The 21226-nt window shown below is 41.4% G+C and overlaps 1 protein-coding gene across 1 annotated transcript in view; it reads right to left on the bottom strand.

Annotated features, from left to right (window-relative positions):
• The window catches only part of LOC148018944 (pre-rRNA-processing TSR1-like protein), a 106729-nt gene that overhangs the window by 61371 nt on the left and 24132 nt on the right, over positions 1-21226 (bottom strand). Inside the window, exons 3-12 of the mRNA XM_087701434.1 lie at positions 6591-6670; positions 6153-6230; positions 5649-5831; positions 5519-5569; positions 4065-4190; positions 3858-3983; positions 3691-3768; positions 3502-3594; positions 3281-3409; positions 3110-3184 (exon numbers count right to left, since the gene is read on the bottom strand). Coding sequence (XP_087557560.1) covers positions 3110-3184; positions 3281-3409; positions 3502-3594; positions 3691-3768; positions 3858-3983; positions 4065-4190; positions 5519-5569; positions 5649-5831; positions 6153-6230; positions 6591-6670 — 1019 coding nt within the window. The remainder of the gene's footprint in view (positions 1-3109; positions 3185-3280; positions 3410-3501; positions 3595-3690; positions 3769-3857; positions 3984-4064; positions 4191-5518; positions 5570-5648; positions 5832-6152; positions 6231-6590; positions 6671-21226) is intronic.

Below are 21226 nucleotides of genomic sequence, written 5' to 3'. Positions count from 1 at the left end.
CCAAGTGATGGAGGAGAAGCAAGGCTGCAAAAATGCAAGTCCTAGCAGCCCCTTTGATAAACGAGTGACGCCTATGATGGAGGAGCCAAGCTGCAAAAACGTTGATCCCAACAGTCCCTGTGATGGACAAGTGATGAAATCACTAACGCTCAATGATGGAGACTGTAGCCAGATGCAAGGATGCTAACATCAACCTGGAGATAATGATGTGAGGCAAGGAGAAGCCCTCCAACCTAAAAATTGGGAGTGAAGGTAGAGCCTGATGGAGAAGGGTGTTGACGTCAAGTAGATGACAGTGACGCCATGTCGAAGATGCTCCAAACGCAAGGCCTAATGCTAGGGCATTTGAAGCAAAAGAGGAAGGGTGAAGGCAACCACAAGCCACGAACCGCAATGTCCTCTTGAAGGGGTGTGAGGGTAGTGGAAGGGGTTGGTGAGAAGGGAAGTGGTGGTGGTAACCAAAGAAGGTGGTGAAGAATGACTGAAGAGTAGTGGGGTGGTAGAGAATGAATGAAGTGACTGCCTATTTATAGGCATAAGTTGTCTAGGGTGGCGCACCATTGTGTAGGCACCCACTGAAAAACTGGCCAAAACATGGACACCAACCCTTTTTGGGGTTGTTAGTGCAAAACCCTAAATGAAGTGTGTGAACTAAAGAAGTGGCTTCTCAACAACTCATAGTCTTTGTCCCAATCCTCGCGTGAGACAAAAGTTCAAGGGTCGGTATTATTCCCTGCACAGTGTGTTTGTTGCACACAGCACCATATCCAATTAGGATTCAGTCATTATCATTCCTTGTCTTTGAGTTATCCTAACCCTTACTCTATTTCTTTATCAATTAGTATGTTTGTTGTTCAATTGTGTTGTGTTTTTTGTGGTAGAGCATTTCTTTACAATACTCACCACTTGTATCATTTGCAATGCATAAAGCCGTTACATCAATAATGGGTCAGCGATGTACATTAGACCATCCATCACACACAATACTATAACCATATTTTCTCCACTTCTCTTTGAGATCAAGCGAAAAGGACTCATCACCTTTAACAAGGAATGCCCTCTACATAAAAGAACTGGAGAATGACAAATTACTGCATCTTTCCTGTTGCATAGCCATTGCAATTTTGAAACAAGGGATCTTCCCCCACATCAGCTTTGTAGCTTTTAGCCATCATTCCATGAGCATCACTAACTTCAGAGAAACAAGCAACCACATTGTTACTACCACTACTTGATGCATCTCCCAAATCAGAAACCTTTGCATCCAATAAATCTCGTGAATTCATGGGGGCACTTACATGCAATTTGTGAACCACATCTTCAAGTACACCAAAACATTTATTAACCCCAAATCCCTTCAGCCCCAAGATGTGGGTACAAACACAAACCAAGCCATCATTCCATGTGTGGGGACACACTAAATAGTACTTTGTCCAGTCTTCAAAGTTTTCAACTCATAAAAATTGCCACTTTTTTTATTGCTTTCGAGCCATGATGACCAAAGAAAGTGATCAAACCATGGTGATCTAAGAAAGTGAGACAGCTCGAGTAGGCTATAGAGCACTTAACGCACTACCATAGTACACACACACTGTGTGTGTGTGTGTGTGTGTGTGTGTGTGTGTGTGTGTGGAAGCCAAGCTCTCAACAATGGCTATGCACACTGTACAGGCTGAGCACACCACATGCTGGCTGCATACGCGAGTTTTGCAGTTAAATTGCACAGTGTTATCCAAGAGGGGGCACTCTTCTTTTTTGATCAATTGCTGCAGGCTAGAAAGTCACGCAAGCAAAAGCAGCACTTCTTTGTAAATCAAGGGCCAAAATTTTTTAACCCACAAGATAGGACAAGTACGAAATGCCTATTTCATACGTCTGATTTCAGACATTGATGACATCTAGTATGGCGAATCATACACATTGAAATCCTATTGCGTATGAAACTTATGACAACATAGACGACTAGGAAAAGTTGTTTAGTGAAGGAGCCACTCATGGGCCCATACTCCCCAAATCAAGGTTCCATACCTGAAGTACTACTTCCATCAATGAGACAAGAGCTGCATATATTCTTCTACATACCTGTATATGCTATCACCATCACTTTCTTTTTGTTTTGTTTGGTGGGTTTTCTACTTCTTTAGGCTACCTTTGCTTATGCCGGAAAAAACATGACAATATCAAAGAAAACAAGCTGATCATTGAGGGAGGGGAATTGAAGGATCTAATAGTTGTGAGTTTTCTTCATGGAGATTCAATAGCAAAGTGTCATGATTATTTTGAATGTATTATGTGTGACAATTCACTACATTTGTCAAGACCTTTTGATTGATGCCCATGTTGGTCAGACAATGTGTTCTGGTGCAAGTTACCCATGAATAACCTTAGGATAATTGAAGGGATATTATTTTCATCAATAGAAGTAGGAGGACATGAAGAGGTACACCTCTAACAAAGCCATACAATGAAACTTTCATGATTAGTGAAGATAAATGGGAATCACAAATGAAGATTGCTTGCTGTCCAATTCTTCATGCAGTGTTCTATTATTAATCTTTCAAAATAAACTACTTATGGACCATGGGCAGGGCAACTCCACGAGTTGTGGGGAGACTCTTCTTCCAATAAGGCAGCTGCCTGCAGGAATTGCAAGAGATGGGGAAAGCAAACAAGTGATTCATATGCAAGCAAAAAGGGCATCACCAAGGATTGCTCTATGAAATAGAGGAGGACTCAACTTGCAAGGCAGAAGTCAAGACCATGAAGGTGGCCTCATTCACTTTTGCCATGGCTGCTTCTCTTCAGTTATGACCCATTGCAAACATGGATTTATCTTCCTCTGTCCAACATGATTCTGTGCTAGTACAGGCATTGGTCCCAACTCACCCTGCTTTCATACACAATGATTTTTCTTGCATGGAGAACCAACCATGTGAGTACACTGAAGCTAGCAATATTTCTACCAGCTGTACTATAGGCAGCAACAAATCTGAATTGACATCACTTGCCAATAACAGACTTGAACTTGAATTACTTGTCAGCAGGATGGCATCCAAAAAAACGGGAGGCATTCCATAGTAAAATAACATGCAGATTTCAAGAAGTTCACCTGTTCACCTGCAAGAGTGTCTGGAATGTTTTCTATTGTCAACAGCTCTTGAAGTTGTGGATCTGGACACAGGACCTGTAATATGAAAAATAAAGTTCACAAAAATCGCCAGCCAAACATGGAACATTAAACACGTGTGCTTATTAGAAAGCTGGAAATCAAAACCCTTACTTCTGCACCAACAGAGTCCCCTGTTTGCATCAAATCTACTCTACTTGATTTCCTTGCTTGCCAAGAACATGGATCTTCTAGAATCTCAATTTGCTTCAACATGAAGTCTCCTAACCCAGTCAAATGTACCTATGGAACAAGATCATTTAGACTGCAAAAGGAGAACCTATGACTCACTGTTCACAGTGACTTTTTTGCACAACAAACAAACAGGTTTTTACCAGTTGATTCACGGAAAGACTCCTCCCACGAACATAACCTGAGAGTAGAAGAGTACCTCTCTGAGACATTTCAACATCTGGTACAAAATCAATCTGATGAAAACAAGAAGCACACATTACTTTAACCTTTTAGCAAGTAGTCTCACTTTAAAATCAATTATTTTCACAATAACTTGATGCTTTGAGTACCTTTTCTGCCATCACATATGGCCGCTGATTTCTCCATAGTGGACTGGACAGTCGGTGGTTAGACAAGTAACGCAAAACCTGCTTCATAGACAGAATTCACCTAAATATCTACAATTTTCATATTCACTAAATAACCTGCAAACAAAAAGTATACTAACAAACAATACCTGCTCATAATCTTCAGGTGCATCTGCTGAAAAAACTTTTGACCCTTCTGGTAGCTCTACTTCCAGAGCTGAAGTGCAATCTTTTTTAGTTTCCTGACGCTTCTTGGCAGGGATATCCCCAAAACCCTGCTAATGATAGCGAATTGAAAAACAATCCCCTTGGCTATATAAAATAAAAAGCTTAACACAACTTTAGAGAGCCTTTACCATCATCAAACCGAAGACTGAAGGTAGGCCCAAAGCCTTTAGCATGGAAAGGCAAAGCTTTCCTTTCTTGTCCACAAAACCATCTTGTTCTGACACAGAGGTTACAAGGGCAATAACATCTGCAACCTGGTACAAAACAAAAAGAGTATATGCAAAGAAGAACTGAATACTGCTGCAAGTCTATCAGGTTTTTCTTTGGAGATACAAGGCTGAGGACTCTTTTTCAGCTTTGAATAAATCAATGCATCATTTAAAAAAAAGTAACACATGAGAGAGCATTTGTCATATGTTAAAAGTTTTACCATAATCACTATACACCCTCACTCTGCTACCTAATGTGTCAATCTGTAGAACATTTACTAGGGTCCTCCTTATTGAGACAGAAAGGAAAGACCCCACTGATCCAATAAAAGCAAAAAATCTTTAAATCAAGTTATTAGGCGAAGTGCCCATCTGGCATCAGCTGTAGCAATCAATACACAGCACGTATAGACTGGTTTGCTCCTCAAAATGGTTGAGCAGAAACATCACCTGATAAAAATCAGAACAGATCAAACTTTCAATGGACCCTGCCCCTTCTCATGATATATTCTCAGGTGCTCGTCAAGATATGATCTCATGTATGCACAATGGAAGATCATTGGGCTTTTCAACAAGAATACTGATCAATCTAACACATGAATTGGGTTTTGGGATAGTTGATCCAACTAACTTCTGCATAGTGATTAAGTAGCTTCTGCATAATGAGTAAATCATGATGCATGCACATTAAATAGCCTGATTTGCCAAGTAAACAGCCACAAGACTCAAATAGTATATCTTGTGAATGACTTACAAAAGCCACAGCTGCCTGCTTATCTGGAAATCATCATAACAACCTTTGCATGACCACAACCCCTAGTTGAGAGAAATGACTTTTGTCAATGGAAGCAACTACATTCCTGCGAGCACTCTGATTCATTTAGGCCAGTGTGTGCTCTAGAGAGGAAGGAGATCAGGTGATTGCTTGAAAAATGTACGCTATATAATGATGACTATGCTATATGTGCATCCTTTGGCTGCAAGATGATGTTTAAATACAACCTGTTGAACTTTGAAGCTATACATACATCATAAGGGACAGAGAAAAAATGCTTCCACTTTAAAGCCATGAATTTCAGAATCTTGACATGATTTCTCATTTGCTCAGGATAAATCTGCAAGAAGTTTTATTGACATAATTCCCAACAACAGAGATATAAATTGGGGAGTCAAAACCACTGTATGCTTTTTTTTTTCTCTCCTTTTTCCTCTTTTTTGTCGGCGTGTGTGTGTGGGGTGGTGATGGTGGGGTTGGTGGTGGTGTGTGTGGTGATGGGGTGGGTACGTGGGTGGGTGGGTGGGTGGGTGGGAGGGGGTGGAGGGTAGTGGTGGTGTGGGTGCATGTGGTAGTAGCAGTAAAGAAATTTAATCACCTTTGCCACTGCTAGACATTTTTGCAGATCCTCTTGCCATGCTTCAATAACCTAAATAGAGGCCACCATGGATGTTACATGAAAGAACCTGACAATTACAACAGTAGCACCTTTCTCAATAAAACAATACCATCAATCGCATTTTGTGCTGCTGACAGAAGTGTGGAAACAAGTCACCATCTGTATTCTCCTGGCTGTAACACACTTCAACATCCATACTACCATCAGGCTTGTCAGCAGATTTGTAGACTTGTTCAAGTAGCTGCTTTTTTGCCTTAGCCAAATTTGCTTTTTGTGAGACTGCAATAAGTGCCTGAGCAAAGGTATAGAAACGTGTCAAAGAAACCAGATGAGATTAAAACAAAGAGCTTCATAATCTCTACATTTTTTCATCGTTGTTCACAATCGCTTTCTGCAGTTTGATACATATATATCAGTACGCAATCGCACCATTGACATACCTTCTTCCTCAAGAACAGTTAAAATCAAAATACTTGCTATGCAACTGACACTTATTATATTGCTATTCTAGATGACGCTTGTCATATCAAAAAGTGCATTTTGTTGTTAGCCATTCTGAAGGACATAATTAAATTGACAACATGATCAGACAATGTCGAGTGATGTAATTTACAAGTACAAGCGGAGGAGATTTCAATGTGCATCCCATCCGTTTCTCAGATAGTAGCGCAATCCTTTTCTGTTCGCGAGCCTGTACACAAGTTAGTGAGTTAGCTTTGAGTCAAGGAGACAAAAAATGATCACAGTTTTAACTAGTCAAAGGAACACCTTAAAATTTGTGGGAGATGATTAAGTATGTGAATCTACAGCTAGCATGGTCCACTTTTCATTTCTCTATCTACAATTGGCTATGATTGAATTATTAGCTAAATCACATATATGCCACCAGTATAGGATGAAACTGCAGAGACTACTGTCCAAAGTCCAAGCCCTTGCCAAAGTCCAAGCCCTTGCCACAGTACTCCTAACAGAGAACATATTGACTACCTTTAAAGCTTTGATTATGATGAGAATTTGTGGAAAGGATCAGGGACCAACAGAAACAGCTTACAATCTTGTTATGATGCAATCTTGCAGCCCGAGCGTTCTGCAGTGGCTGACCTGGCTGCTTCCTCCTAGCACCATTTGCAACTGTAAACCAAGAATGCAACTGTCACCCTCGATAAACATATACAAGTTCTAGCAAATGCATACATACAGATTTGTATCCTTGGCAAATAAATGTGAACACACACTAGCTTCTACTTGGTCTTACAAAGGCACTCCACATATGGATAAACTGCAATGACATCCAAAACACCACTCTACTCTAGCAAGCACGAGTTTGGAGACAGCCATAATTCTCTTCCTTTCTGCAAAAATTGCAGGTTTCAACCATGGAGCATGAGCTGACAGTGTGTATGGAGTCAGCTAGTGTTACGCTTAAGAGGTTGCATTACACATTATACCTTAATTAGCTCATTAAAACAGACCCAAAACCCAAAAATTACCAATGCTTTCTGTGTCCCATAAGCAAGCACCTAAACTTTGGGAGAATCCACATCTATAAATAAGAGGCTACCTAGCCACTTGCTCCATCCCTTGTTTTGCAGGTTATCCCAATCTATACCTAGTTCATCATCACATGGCTGCCAACTCCTCCTGCAGCTGCTAATCCCTCATTCCTCATCATGTCCAGCTGCTAACGTGATCATCTGAAGGCTGCCCACACCTACATTGGTTCCAGTGGTAGTCACCATCACTCAGGTCCCTTGTTCAAGTGTTCCCAAACTTGGTGAACTGCTGCATTTTCATTCCTACACGCTGCCTTGATGTTGTTCGTCATCTAGAGCACTGATTCGGGTTTGCATCTGCAGCAGATCATTCTGCGTTTTCAGCACATTTCTTCATTAGTCTCTACTCTAGCTAGTGGTTACTACACTTGGTATCCATCTCAAGTGGACAACACACATTGACCTCCCTCAGCCCACTCCTATGAGAGCCATTGGCTATTGGATAGCTCTTCCTTTGAGCATTTTGTACATTTTAATTCATTTAATCATTCATTATTTAGTTTTCATTGTTTTGCATTTTTTACATTTTTGTATTTTTGTGTTAGCGTTTGAGTTCATCGTGTTTAATTCATGGTCATACACTCCATATTTTCCTTTGCAAACCCGTGTATCTCTATTGAGCTGAAGAATTCATTACCCACTTATTAGCTCTTTAAGACAGCCCCAAAACAATAAATTAATAGAAGTTTCATTAAATGGGGAGTGGTTCTAAAGAGTTTCTATGTTCCACATGCAAAACCCAAATTTGGGAGGATCCTTCCACATCTATAAATAGACACATTGCTCACCATTCAGCCTAATCCTTATCTTGCAAGTTTCAGTCATCAGCCTGTTGGGCTAAAGCACGCTTCACAACTGATTGGTAACTTTAAAACAGCCCCAAAACACACTGAATTAATGAAAACCGCAAATTTGGTGCACGGTTTGAGAGAGTTTTAGTGGTCTCCCAAGGCCCTAATTTTTTAAGGCGCCCTTCAACATCTATAAATCGACAAGCTGCTCACCATTCAGCCTCATCCTTTGTGCAAGTTTCTCACTCTACCATGCAAATTTCAGCCATCAACCACGCAAGTTTCTCACTCTACCATGCAAATTTCAGATATCAGCCCCCTACCATCTGCTATCCAGCCATCACCGACTACAGCCCATGACTATCCAGCCCTAGGCGGCCTGTTTTCGACCATCACCCTGCTCTTTGGAGGTCTCTATCTGCTACATCATCATAGCACCTGATCAGCCTGCATTTTCAGCCAATGCTAGGCAACAAAGTATTACCATCTCTCCTACAAGGAGACTACTATAGTACCTGCATTTTTGCTGTCTAGCAGGCCATCTACATCAACAGACACCTCCCATCATCGTATGACAAATCTCAGCCTCGACACTCTGTCATCTTCGACTAGTGGTTATTGCACTTGGTATCCGTCTCCAATGGACGTCACTCTCCAACACTACATTGCTCTACCCTTAGGCATTCTGTATACTCTTACACTCATTTACAGCATTCACTTACTTCAAAGTTTCATCTCTCTATCATGGTTGTCACGTCTGATGACGTCTGATTAGTACAATCCGATGCTAGTATAGCACTAATCAGACTAATAAATCTTGGACCTACGTCCGAAGAAAGAAAAAATACATATAATATTAAGTCTACGCTTAATGTTTGGACTTACAAGTTAAAACATAAACTTAGAGATTCAAGTCAAAAGTGCAAAAGAGAGTTGAAACAAGACTCGAGAGTGTACTATGTAGCATGAATAATAAAACCAACAACTTTATTATGAGCCAGATATGCAATCTCATACAAAAAGTGTACAAAAATGGATTGAGATAAAAGCCATCATCCATGGCTCAATCCAAATCAAGATACATGATTACTTTAGGTGCTCATATCACTCTCGGCATCGAAGGTGAAAGCATCCTCGTCACCGCTTGAGGAGCCATCACCCTCCTCAACAAAATCACCCTCACTAATGACATTCCCTCATCATCATACTCGGGCTCTCTAAGCTCTAGGTGAGAGACAGTCATAGGTATGTCCTCCTAGGCCGAACTAGGAGTACTTCTCGAGCCACTCCCACGCCTCATGTAGCATATAAGTGCCCCACAAGCATCACGGGCAGCCGATGTGGATGCCAAAGTGAAAGTTCCATTGTTACCGACGCGAGGGCGAATAACAACACAAGCATGCCGTGCACGAGTGCGAGAGACCCACCAGTCTATCTTCTCGAGCTCCAAGTAAAGCTCCCTAAAGATTTGTTCCTCTTCCAAGTCTCTCTCGCGAGTCACACTTTTAAGTGTACTAGCGGAGAGCTTGAGTAAATCCACATTTATCTATGCATTTAAAAAATGAAGAACTTAGGTTAAACAAATGAAACTTCTTTAAATATATTTCATAATCTATTAATAAAGTTATCAACTAAAAAGTATAAAAATTAGATATACGATACCTATCTTGCCATAGACATCTCATGCATATTGCATAGCATGCGTAAATTGAAGAGACAATAAATTAGTCGCTCCAATTGTCGTGTGCTAAGCTTGTTACGAATTTTGGTATGCACGAAGGAATAGGCGGACCAATTCCTCTCACATGCACCCGACGAACAATCCCAAACCATGTGAAGAAATAGTAAGTTTAAAGTAAGTTTAACTAGAATTAAATGAAAAAAGGGAAAAGATTTTCAAACATGAGCAAGAATGCGTTAAGGCCACTCTTTGGAGGTGAGACAATTGATAGCCAAGTGACTCCCACCAAAAAAGAGGCTTCATCAACGATTCTCGCTTTCAACAAGTGGTAGATGCGAAAGCATTGCCTCTTTGATCACTATAGTTAATGAGCTCTTGGAGAAAGACACCATGGTGCTCTTCCTCCAAAGCCTTTGGAAAAAAGTTATCACAATCAGCAAGGACATTAACATCCCTATCTCCTCCATCGCATCTGCCATAAGATGATAGAGAAGGCCAACAATAGCCCCCTCCATGTCCGTCATACGAAGCACCTTGTAGATGGGAGTGACGGCAATGATAATGCCCCTCACATCCATCCAAAATTCCTCCTTTAAGCAAAGCATTTGAACAGCCTTTGCTTCCACTTGGCTTGATGTGGACTCCCCTTCAAGCCATTCCTTAAACTCATCTGACACAACCGTTTTTTGTAGCTTGTTGCGAACATCATAAAGACGCTCGAGGAGAAGCCACATGGCCGCAAACCAAGTCTTCGAGGGCTTCTTTAACTCCAAGTCCGAGTATGAGCGATATACAACAAGAACTCAGACCTTAGAGTTGACAAAGCCAACAATTGTGCAAGCATCATTAACAATCCTCGACACCCACTCCAACTTGCCTATATCTTCCATAAGAAGATCTAGACAATGCGTAGCGCATGGTGTCCATACTATGAACGAAAACTCGGCCTCAAGTTTCCGCCCCATAGATACACAATTCGAGGCGTTGTCCGTGACAACTTGCACCACATTTTGCATCCCAACCTACAAGATTATACACGATGAAATTAGAATAAATTTCGGAGGTTAAAAAAAGATATTACAAAATAATGAATTTAGAAGTATTACCTCAATGATAGCTTGCCGTATGTGCCAATACATGAACGAGCCCGTGGTTCTCCTTCCCCTTGTGCCCGCATCCACTGCTCGTAGCAAGTATGTACCAAGTGGGCAAGAGACGAGGATATTGATGATCCCTCCTTTTTTTTTTGTCACTCCATCCATCAGAAAAGATAAAGTATCCATACTTCGCCCAACCGGCACGCACAGGCTCAAGGGACTTATCAATCCTCTCTCTCTCCTCATCGAGTTTCTTGGTACACATGTCATTGTAAGTGACACCATACCATCCCTCGCATGGACCAACGGCGGCAATGGCTTTCACCATCCGCTTCCATCGATCCACTTTGAGAATATGGAAAGAGAGATTGCACTTAATTATGGTGCGTACAATCTCTATTTCCACTTGCCTTTGCCTCTCCTTGAGAAAGGAGAAAAGACTAGAAACTTACCCCGTTGCTTGGGCAAAAGTGGATTGTCTCTTGGACATAGGTGCACCACTCGAATGGCTTTTTCTAAATGGGATAGAAGAGGCCTCTCCAACAGTCCAAACCGAGACAGTTGGAGACGGATCGTCTTCCACATCCGAGACCTCATGATCGAGAGAGATCACCTCCTGCCTTGAAAGGCCTTTGCGTCGCTTCAATGGCAAGTATCCCCGACGATAATCTTCATAGACATCTGTATGTCCAAGCACGTTTTAGCAGTCCATCGAGAAATGAACTAAGCGTCACCGCCCGACACTCCCATGGAATGTTCCGGGGTTTGTCGCCTAGGATTTCCCAAGACCCCTCGCAATGGAACGTTCGCGATCAAACCCACTAAGATCGACCTGAAATCTAGGTTTCTAGTTATCAAGGTCTCCTGACAGCATCCTAGCATCGGGTTTTGGACATCCTACTTTACGCAGAGATACCCAATCCGAAGCAAATCCATAACCCACTTGGTTCAAAGAGAATGGGAAAGGAGAGGCACCGCTGAACCTCTCTGCCCGTAAGGCATAGTCCCATTCCAGTCCCCTAAAACGGTATGAATCGAATTCTAACTTAACAATACCTAGAGTCAACCAGCAATAAATCATTGTTAGAAGCCTTCCAGTTCTTTGGGACCACCCTGCCATAGAACGGACCCGTCGGGGGTTCCGTCCACCCGCTTCCCTTGATAGCTTTAGTTTTCTAATTAGGTCCTACCACATTTATGTGCGACAATTAAAATCAGCTTCATTAATTAAGTCTTTTAGGGCACAAGGTTCATTCGCGTAATTTAAGCATAGACATGAAAACAAAACAAGCAGTCTTTTTGTCAAACAAGTTTCTTAACTTATCTTCAAGTTAATCTTTGTCTCGTGCCCATACGGGAAAATTATATATCCCTTCTGTCCAACAGAAGTACCTGGTCCAAATCACATGGCACTAAAATTTCCATCCTTTATCTAAAATAGGATCTTCCAACGCCTCCAGACATTGGGCTCACAGCAACCTACAACTCCGTTCCGAACTCGGCAAGGGGTGTCCAAAGCTCCACTGACCCCAAGCGACCTAGAAGCGAGACACACTTTCCGTAGTTGGCCTTTTCACCACTCAACCTTCGGCCCATGAATCGAGCAGTGCCCTCTCCGGGTAATTCGCAGTGTGATCTTGGAGATGATCCACCCGTACAAATATCCTTCATTAATTAACCAATTATAAGAATCAAGCATAATCAAGGCAATCAGCCCTAATATTATCTTCCAAATAAACATTCCTTTATTCCCATGGCAACTTATCATTACAGACCCCTACCATGCATTTACCATCAAACACAAGCACTTGAAATAATCATCCGAACCACAACCCAGCAAACAATTGATTGTAAAAGCATTTAGCATGTTGTTCGATCAACCAACAATACAAGAATAGACGCAATAACAATTTTATCGAATATTCGCTTTTCCCCTTGGGACCAAAGAGTAAAATTTACTTAACATTCCCTCCTTTCTACTAAGGCATATGCTAAAGGTTCAAATATTGTACATGGCATAAGTCCTATCATTCCAATGCAAATTAATCAATTTAGCAAGAGCATTTATGCCTCTTCTCTAAGTGACATTTATCTTTTAGCCTTTCCCTACTATGCAACATTTTATCTTAGCGCCTTTCTCCTAAGGCAAGGAGTCGCATGTCATTGATGTAAAGTTGCATAATCTCTTCCATGTATGTACCGTCTATGTGCATTTGCAAACCTTAAACAATATTATCCTAGGTAAAGATTAATAAAAGACTCATCCATGCTCAATACTTTAGAGTCCCATATACTGCTTATGCTATATGCTTGGATTCATCGCATATCAACTAGGTGCAATTTAACTCCCCTTGATACAAGCACTTCACAAACTTTATCTTTGAATATTTGAGATGCAATTTATTCTTTTCAATGACCTATTCTAGCACAGCAAAGTACGGAGCCTAACGTATCTCATGCGAGAATCAAAGCAAGCATCTATCAATTTAGAAATACATTACTTACGACTGGAACCGCAATTGGATTGACAGTGATGCCTTCGCCCGAAGCTTCATTGCTGGTTGTAGGATTGCCATCCGCACACGACATACTTCGCTTGGAGGCCCTCGTCCGCAAGTAGACTCAAGAGATTAAGAGGACAAAATAGATTCAAGATGGAAGAGTGTAAGAAAAGATGGTTAAGTCGAGAATCGAGATAGAGGGAATTGTGCACCCTCTTGAGGTAACTCTCTCTCTCTCTCTCTCTCTCTCTCTCTCTCTCTCTCTCTCTCTTTTAGAGAAGTATCCTCTCTACCTCTCTCTCGCAGCCTCTCAGGGTTTCCTTATGCTCCTCTGTGTCTCCCCATACCTCATATTCATAATGAATTAGAGAAGAGGGGATAAGGTTGAGAACAAGAGTTCTTGGTGGAGGGACTCTTGGAAAACTCAGTGATCTGATGCTTAACTCATAAATCTTATGGTTCCATTGGCTCCAAAAGGGGGGTAAAACCCCAAGACACTTATATGGAAAGCTCTCAGTTCACTTCTTCTTTTCTCTGTTCGAAGTGTTGTCTACTGCCTATAAACTACTATCGCGGCACGCGTGATTTCGCTAGTCACTCTCTTTATCTTTTTTCTTTTTATAAAATCTCCAAAACTAACTAACACATCACTTGTTTTTTCTTTTAAATGACATCCAATTCTATCTTTTTAGAACAATATCTAAAATATACTAGTTTTTTTTGCCTAAAAATCTAATGTCTTTGGACTATCCATATTAGACACATTATCATTAATGATTAATATGGCTCATAACTCTCGTTCACCTTGTAGCTTCCATGAAGGGTGACTATGGTCCTTGTTAATCTGAGGAAAATATCGCATTTACGACTCTCGATTTTCTTAAATAAAATATTTTTAATTGAATAAAAATTATTAGTTATTAATGTTAGTTAGTTTTTACCTTAGTTAGTAATCTTACTAACTTATTAATTGACTAACTAACTTTCGAACTAACCAACTAACTTTTATCGCGTGGAAATATTACAACATCGTCGAGAATACCGGGGCATGGTGTGGCTTCCCCTCCTAATTTGCAAAGGTGGATGAGAAAACGAGTGACAAATGAGATTTGGACCTTTGGGAAATACTTGCATTGCCACTTGCAAGTGTTGGATTTCTCCTTCACTCGTTCGAAGTAAGTACAATGCAAGCAAAAAGCCTCATGGAGAGGGGGTACCATTGATGATGTATAGAGAGAGCCTAGAGGGTCACGGGTGAAGGGTGAGATGATTGAAAAAAGGAGTGAAAAGAGTAGAGAGCTTGAAGGAGTAGAGAGCTTGAGAGAGTAGAGAGAGGCTATAGCTTGATGGAGGAAGAGATTGGAAGGGTTGAGAGGTTAAGCGAGGACTCGAGGAGAGAGCTTGAGAGAGTAGGAAGGATGGAGAGCTTTAGAGGAGTAGGAGAGGTGGAGAACTTGAAAGGATGAATGGGATAGTGGGGAAGGGGAGATTTTATAGAAAGGGAGAGTGCTTTGGGGTTTAGGGTTGGCCCTTGGGAGGGGGGGTGGGGGGGGGAGAGAGAGAGAGGAAAAGGAAAGGAGGGAGAGTTTTTAAACTTGTTAGTTTAAGACTTTAATCTTTAATATTTTCTCAAGTCTTTGTGAGAAAAAAAGAAAAGATAGAGAGAAAGAAAATAATATAAAGAAAGAAAAAAATAATAGAGAAGATTCAATAAAGAAAAGAAGAAAAAGAAATGTGAGAAAGAAAAGAAAGAAAAGAAAGAAAAGAAATGTAAGAAAGAAAGAAGAAAAGAAAGGTAAGAAAGAAAAGAAAAACGGTTAAAAAAGTGACCGTTTACAACTTTATTGGCCGCAAGGCCTAGGCATACGGGAGTCAGGACTCGCATGCGGCATAATGGTCACGATGGGGCGCAGTCGGCGGACGGGTCACAAGGAACCAGACGGGTCATGGCGGGGCGTAGTCGGACGGGTCCGGACGGGACCAGACGCAGTGGACGGGTTGACCCATCCATCAGACGTGGACAACCTTGCTCTCTATATTTGAGTTTTGAGTTTTTGTATTTTGTGTTTTGTGTTTAGGGCTTGACTTTTACTTGTCTCTGTCTAGGTCTTTGTATTTCAGTCTTGGTCGTACATGTTGTGTTTCCTCAGTGCAAACCCTGCCATACCTTCATGCAACCCTCTTACATTAGCTGTCAAGCCCCCCAATGACAACTGCTACGTGGTCTACAGCTGTCCCTAGCCTCCCATTGCCACTAGTAATCAGCTTCCATCATCTACATTAGGTCATGTTTTTGTTTTCAGCACTTTTTTTCATCAACGTCTACTTCAATTGGTGGTTACTGCACTCAGGATCTGTCTCCGAAAACAACACACATTGACACCTCCCTCAACCCGCTCCGGCGAGAGCCACTGACTGTTGGACAACTCTGCCCTTGCACATTCTGTGCATTCTCTCCTTCATTTACAAGATTGATTCATTCACTTCATAGTTCTCTTTCTTTGTTTGTATTTGTGTTTTTGCTTTTTGCATTTAGGGTTTAAGTTTTGCATATCATTGTCTGAGTCTTTGTGTTTCAATCGTGTTTCAATCGTGGCCGTATTTTCTATGTTTCCTCAGTGCAAACCCTAGCATAACTTTACAATCTCCACATGGTATCAAAGCTGGTGCTCTTCTAACGATTTTCCCGAGGCTTTCACGGTTTGCTTGGTTTGTTCTTGATTACACTATAGATCACATGCAGACTCACAATAGCTCAAACCACCCTATCTCAAGGTCCTCTAGTGCTTTCTCATGCTACTCGATCCTTGGAGGGTCTACTAAGGCATCATCGTCTTGATTTGGAGAAAGACACTCTATCTACTAACTAACTTTCCTTCTAGGGATCATTCATCAAAGCCATCCAATATTCCTTCACAAGGTGCATCTCAATTGGAGCACTCTATTGACGAGACCAATCACCTCTCAGTTGAGAAAAGACTATCCACTCAAGACACAATCGAAAGTTCAAAGTCTTCACAATCAAGCTTGGAGGCAAGTATGTGCAATCCATTTGTGTCAATTTGATTATGTGTCACTTATGTAGAAACTAATTGTAAATCGCCACAAATATCCAGATCAATACCTATATTTATTAGGAGAAATCTCTATGTTCAAAGATAATCCAAAAGGTGTTTCATTTGAGTGTCAATTTGGTGCTTAGCATTCACTTTCACATTTCTCACTCTTTTCTTCCACTCACTTCACATTAAATTTATCTACATTCAATCTAGAACCCTACTATAGCCCTGCCATAGGTTATCCAATCTTAGCTTACATTGTCTTTGATGCACATTTAGGCTTTAGGCCATCATTAGATACTATGACATGTACCATTTCAGACCATGGTGCTTGTTGCCAGGAATGCAACCCAACACTATGCCCGATCCCATATTTACGAGTGTATCATACTCTATTCTCTAGTCTGGTTGTGGGATTCCTTCAACACACTGTATCACCCTCCCTAGTTGCTCAAACACACAAAACCCCTTCTTGTGCTAATGAGTCACCTCCTTCATTGAAGGAAACAAGGAATGGGAAGAAATCACCTACACACTTAGACCCGATCCCACTCTCTCCAATTGATTATAAACATGGAGTGCACTTCGATACCAATGCTCAATGTCCTTCATTGAAGCAAAAGGGAGTATAAGAGTTCAATCGTCACAAAGTCCCTTCTAGCATTACTTATCTATACAGAATAGGTTTTGTATCTTTTGCTAAAAACCCACGTAGGTAGCACAATTTCTTCACCCCCTATTATCTATATTCATTCATGGCTGGCCACTGGAGCGGTGGATCCTAGATCCCCCTCTCAATCTACGCCTTATGGCATCATTAACTGGTTCAATTATTACCTCCCACCAGGCTAATTTCTTAGGAGTCTTAGACCATCCTTAGGAACCTAAGGCTAGTTAGAATCCATTTCCCTTCGTCTTATCTATACTTTACTTGGGCATCTATCTTTCTTTTATTTTAGTTGAGATGCTTTTATAATTTGGCCATCATTTACAACACTTCTAGCTTGTTTCTTTTCATGTTAGGTGGACCCCTATTTTGGTGGTCATGCCTGCAACACTTGGTCCACATTGAAGCCATCTCTCAAGATCAAGTACAAGCACTTCCCAAACTACCTCGATGCCTGACTCTTCCCCCACTCTTCTAGTTCGGGAGTAAAACGTTCACCTATGATCCAACCAACACATGAGATACAACACAAGCGTTTCCTACACCTATCATTTCAGGTCGAGCACATCATTTTGCCTTCCTACATGAGGATTCCACCTTCTTTCCCATGCTGTCAACCCTCTTTCTCAACTTATCACTCTCCCTACCTACTGATTACTTTCCCCCTTTCACATCTACTGCTCTTTACATCCTTGAAACTCCACATTCCTCATCCTTCAGCTGCCCAATCCCTTTCTTTGTCTGCCCTACTATTTCTAGTTGTTTTCCCTTAGATTTGGTGCTGATTTTCATTGTTTCCAATGAGCAATCCCTCCTCTCTCTTCATCCTTCCCTGTCCACACTGATTTGAGCAAGTTTTCACCACTATTGCTGCTGGGTTTCGCTATTTTCAGAGGTACAGCCATGGTGAAGAACATATTTTCAAGCCACACGTGCATCGTTAGTGACTACAAAGGTTGCAATGGCTCGAAGCAGTGGGAATGCAACTATTGCCATGTCATACGCATAGGGAGTATTACAGGAGTGAATGATCATCTTGCTCATATTAGGAGTAAGGATATGGATAATTGCCCTAATGTGCCTCATGATGTGTATGCTAGTTTAGAGCATTGGAGGCAGCAACACCTTGCAATTAGTGCACCACATGAGGATGATACTTCGCGGCCAAGTGCACGTCCTACGGTTTCACCTCCTCCCGTAAGCAGTAGTGCCCCAAAGAGGGTAGACTACGCATAGATGTTGGTGGCAGTGCTTCTACTAGTGTCACCATCTCTATGGATACCAATGCAAAGGCCACTCATGCAAGCCGAGGTGCTTATGTTGAGGCTTTGGTTGCTTCACGAACCCCTTTGCTACATCTTAGGGTACGCAACGTGGTGGTAGCTCATCAACGGGTGCATGAACCACTGGAGCAGTAAGAGCTACAAGACGATCATTGGTAAGGGCAAGTATTATAGCAACCCTTTAGAAGCAAGCGAAGGCAAAGGCTACTCGTGAGATCACAAGATTGTTTATACAATGAGCCAACCCTTTCCATGTTGCACATACAAATAGGTGGAAATGGACCACTAGGGCCATCAATCAGATTGGATGCGAGTGGGAGGGCTTGTCATGAGGACATGTATTTTTGAAGCCTCACTTAACATGCGGATTAATTTTTAATCACATGGTTAAGTAAATGTTGCACATGTGAGGTGTAACTAGGGTTAGGGTAAATTTACAAGCCCGAGACCCGAGGAAATCACGGGATGTCAAAGGCAAAAGTTGCTATAAGTTATACCGCACAGATACTTGGTGGTATCTGGTACTAGTTGTTGGCCTAGGTCATTCATTTGGCCATAAGTGTCAATTGGCGACACTAGGGAAGTGGTGTTTAATGGTACCTAACGCCAATCTGATGGTCAAAGATAGCATAGAGACACTCGAGAATGAAAGTTGCCTAGCTAATTAATTATTGTAAGTCAGATTATTTTTCAGAGCACTGAAATAATTATTAGATTAATTTTTAGTATTAAAGACTGAAGATTAATATTTGATTATGGATAATGCTAGAAAAACCATTTGGGAAGGCTACCACTTGTCAAAAATGCCCATGCAAGACTGAAAACGTCTTTAGAGGCTGGAGAGAGGTATTTTTAGTATATTCAACTTGCAAGAGAGAGGGAGGAGATGCTACTGTTCTGATTTGCAGCCATTGGAGAACCTTTTAAGATAGCCAGGGGCACGAGAAGACCAATCAACAGCAGGTGACAACATCTACAAGCTGTTGGGACAGGGCAGCAGCAATAAATGACATTTTTTCTTCAGTTCTTTGCATCTACAAGCTGTTGAGACAAGGCAACAGTAGTAAATGACAAATTTTCTTCAGTTCTTCGTGAAGAGAGTCTGAATTTTCTCTCTCATCAGTATTCTCTCTCATCTCCCAGCCTTTCTACAACCTTGCTCCGAAGATTATAGCATTGAGATCACCAGAGGCTAAGAACTTTCTGATTTCTCTGCTAAAAACCCTAATCTACAGTAGAAATTAGGGTTCAACAAAACAGCCTCGAGAAGTGTGCCAAAAATTGGAAGCTCCAAGACTTGGATTCAAGAGGGCTGAAGCTGTTTTTAGCCTATTCAAGTGGAGGGACCAACAAATCATTGAATTTGGGGCATTTTCCATCTCCATCTAAGCGGGTGAAGGCCAATTGATTGCCCGAATGTGAACAGCAAGGGGAGTTGGAATACCGAAAGGGATTGGGAGAATCCCATTGTACATCAACTTCTTCTTCAATTAAGTTGAATAAATACTGAAAAGGGCGCCACTTTTGGGGCCAACAGGATGTCCAATGTCCAAGATTATATAGTAAAGTGTACATTTCAATTTTGTGAATTTGTTAATTGGTGTAAATAGTACTTAATCAAGTAATTTACCACCTTATCCAAGGAGAAAGGCTGGTTGCAGTGCCCTTCTTATTAGGCTTTGCACACACATGAGCTAGTTAGAGAAAACAAGCTATAGAGCTAGCAATGCAACATTTGAAAACTACTTGGCATACACATGAGCTAGTTAGAAAGAACAAGCTATAGAGCTAGAGACGCAACATTTAAAAACTCCCTGGCAAAAGTATGGTTGCATTATTTTATGTGATGGATGGTCGGATGTAGAGAGGAGGAGTGTGTATAATATTCTAATGTCCTCTTGCAAAGAGACCATGTTCTTAAGTGCCATAGATGCATTGGCAACAAGAACAATGATTACAAGTAAGTATATCTATAGAAATATCAAGGCTGCCATTTTGGAGATTAATGTAGAGAATGCAGTGCAGGTTGACAATGGCAATAACTGTGTGGCTATGGATGCTTTGTTAGAGAGTAAGTTCTTTAAGATCATATGGACTCCGTGGGCATCACATTGTTTGGATCTACTCATGGAGGATTTGGAAAAAATTGCATGGATAGATGATCTCTTCAAGAGAGGTAGAAGCATGGTAAATCTTGTGACAAAGAGATCTAGAGTGCATGTCATTTTTAGGGCAAATAGTGATTTGGATCTTTTGAAGCCATCTGTCACTCACTTCCTTACATGTTTATTGTGGTGGAAAGACTTGCTAAGAGTCCGCCAAGGCCTGCCTACATGGGATGAGAGGGAGTAACCTAAGGCTTTAACATTTATCAGAAATGTCATGGATAAGGCCTACTGGAAGGATGCAACTACATTGGTAAAATCTTTAACTCCCATTTACACGATTTTGAGTATCACTAATATGGAGGGTAGTACTCTAGGCCTTTTGTCATAGTTACCATCAACGGGAACGGGACCCCCCCACAACGGGGGGAACACTTAGGATTGGGAAATGGGAACAGGGGGAACGGCATATATATATATATATATATATATATATATAGAAAATGCCTCGAATTTGGGGACATTGCAGCCAATGCCATGCCCCAAATCCTTGCTGAAAAAGCCCCAAATTTAGGGCAATGCTTGATCTGAAATACCCCAAAATTGGGGACATTGCAGCCAAGCCCAATGCTCCACATCTTTGCTGAAAAAGCCCCAAATTTTGGGCAATCCTTTTGGGGACATTGCAGCTAATTCCATGCCCCAAATCCTTGCTCAAAAAGCCCCAAATTTGGGGCAATGCTTGATCTGAAATGCCCTAAAATTGGGGACATTGCAACCAAGACTAATGCCCTAAATCCTTGCTGAAAAAGCCCCAAGTTCGGGACAATCCCTGATCTGAAATGCCCCAAATTTGGGGACAGTGTAGTCTGATTCCAGGGAACGGCCGTTCCAAAACAGGGAATGACTGCTGGAACGGCCCGGAACAGGGTTGGAACGGGCAGCAATGG

The sequence above is a fragment of the Lygodium microphyllum genome, chromosome 20 (genome assembly GCF_053477565.2).
Source record: "Lygodium microphyllum isolate KBCC chromosome 20, Lygodium_microphyllum_v1.1.10, whole genome shotgun sequence".
NCBI classification, from domain to species: Eukaryota; Viridiplantae; Streptophyta; class Polypodiopsida; order Schizaeales; family Lygodiaceae; genus Lygodium; species Lygodium microphyllum.
This window is presented reverse-complemented; position numbering and strand designations above follow the sequence as displayed.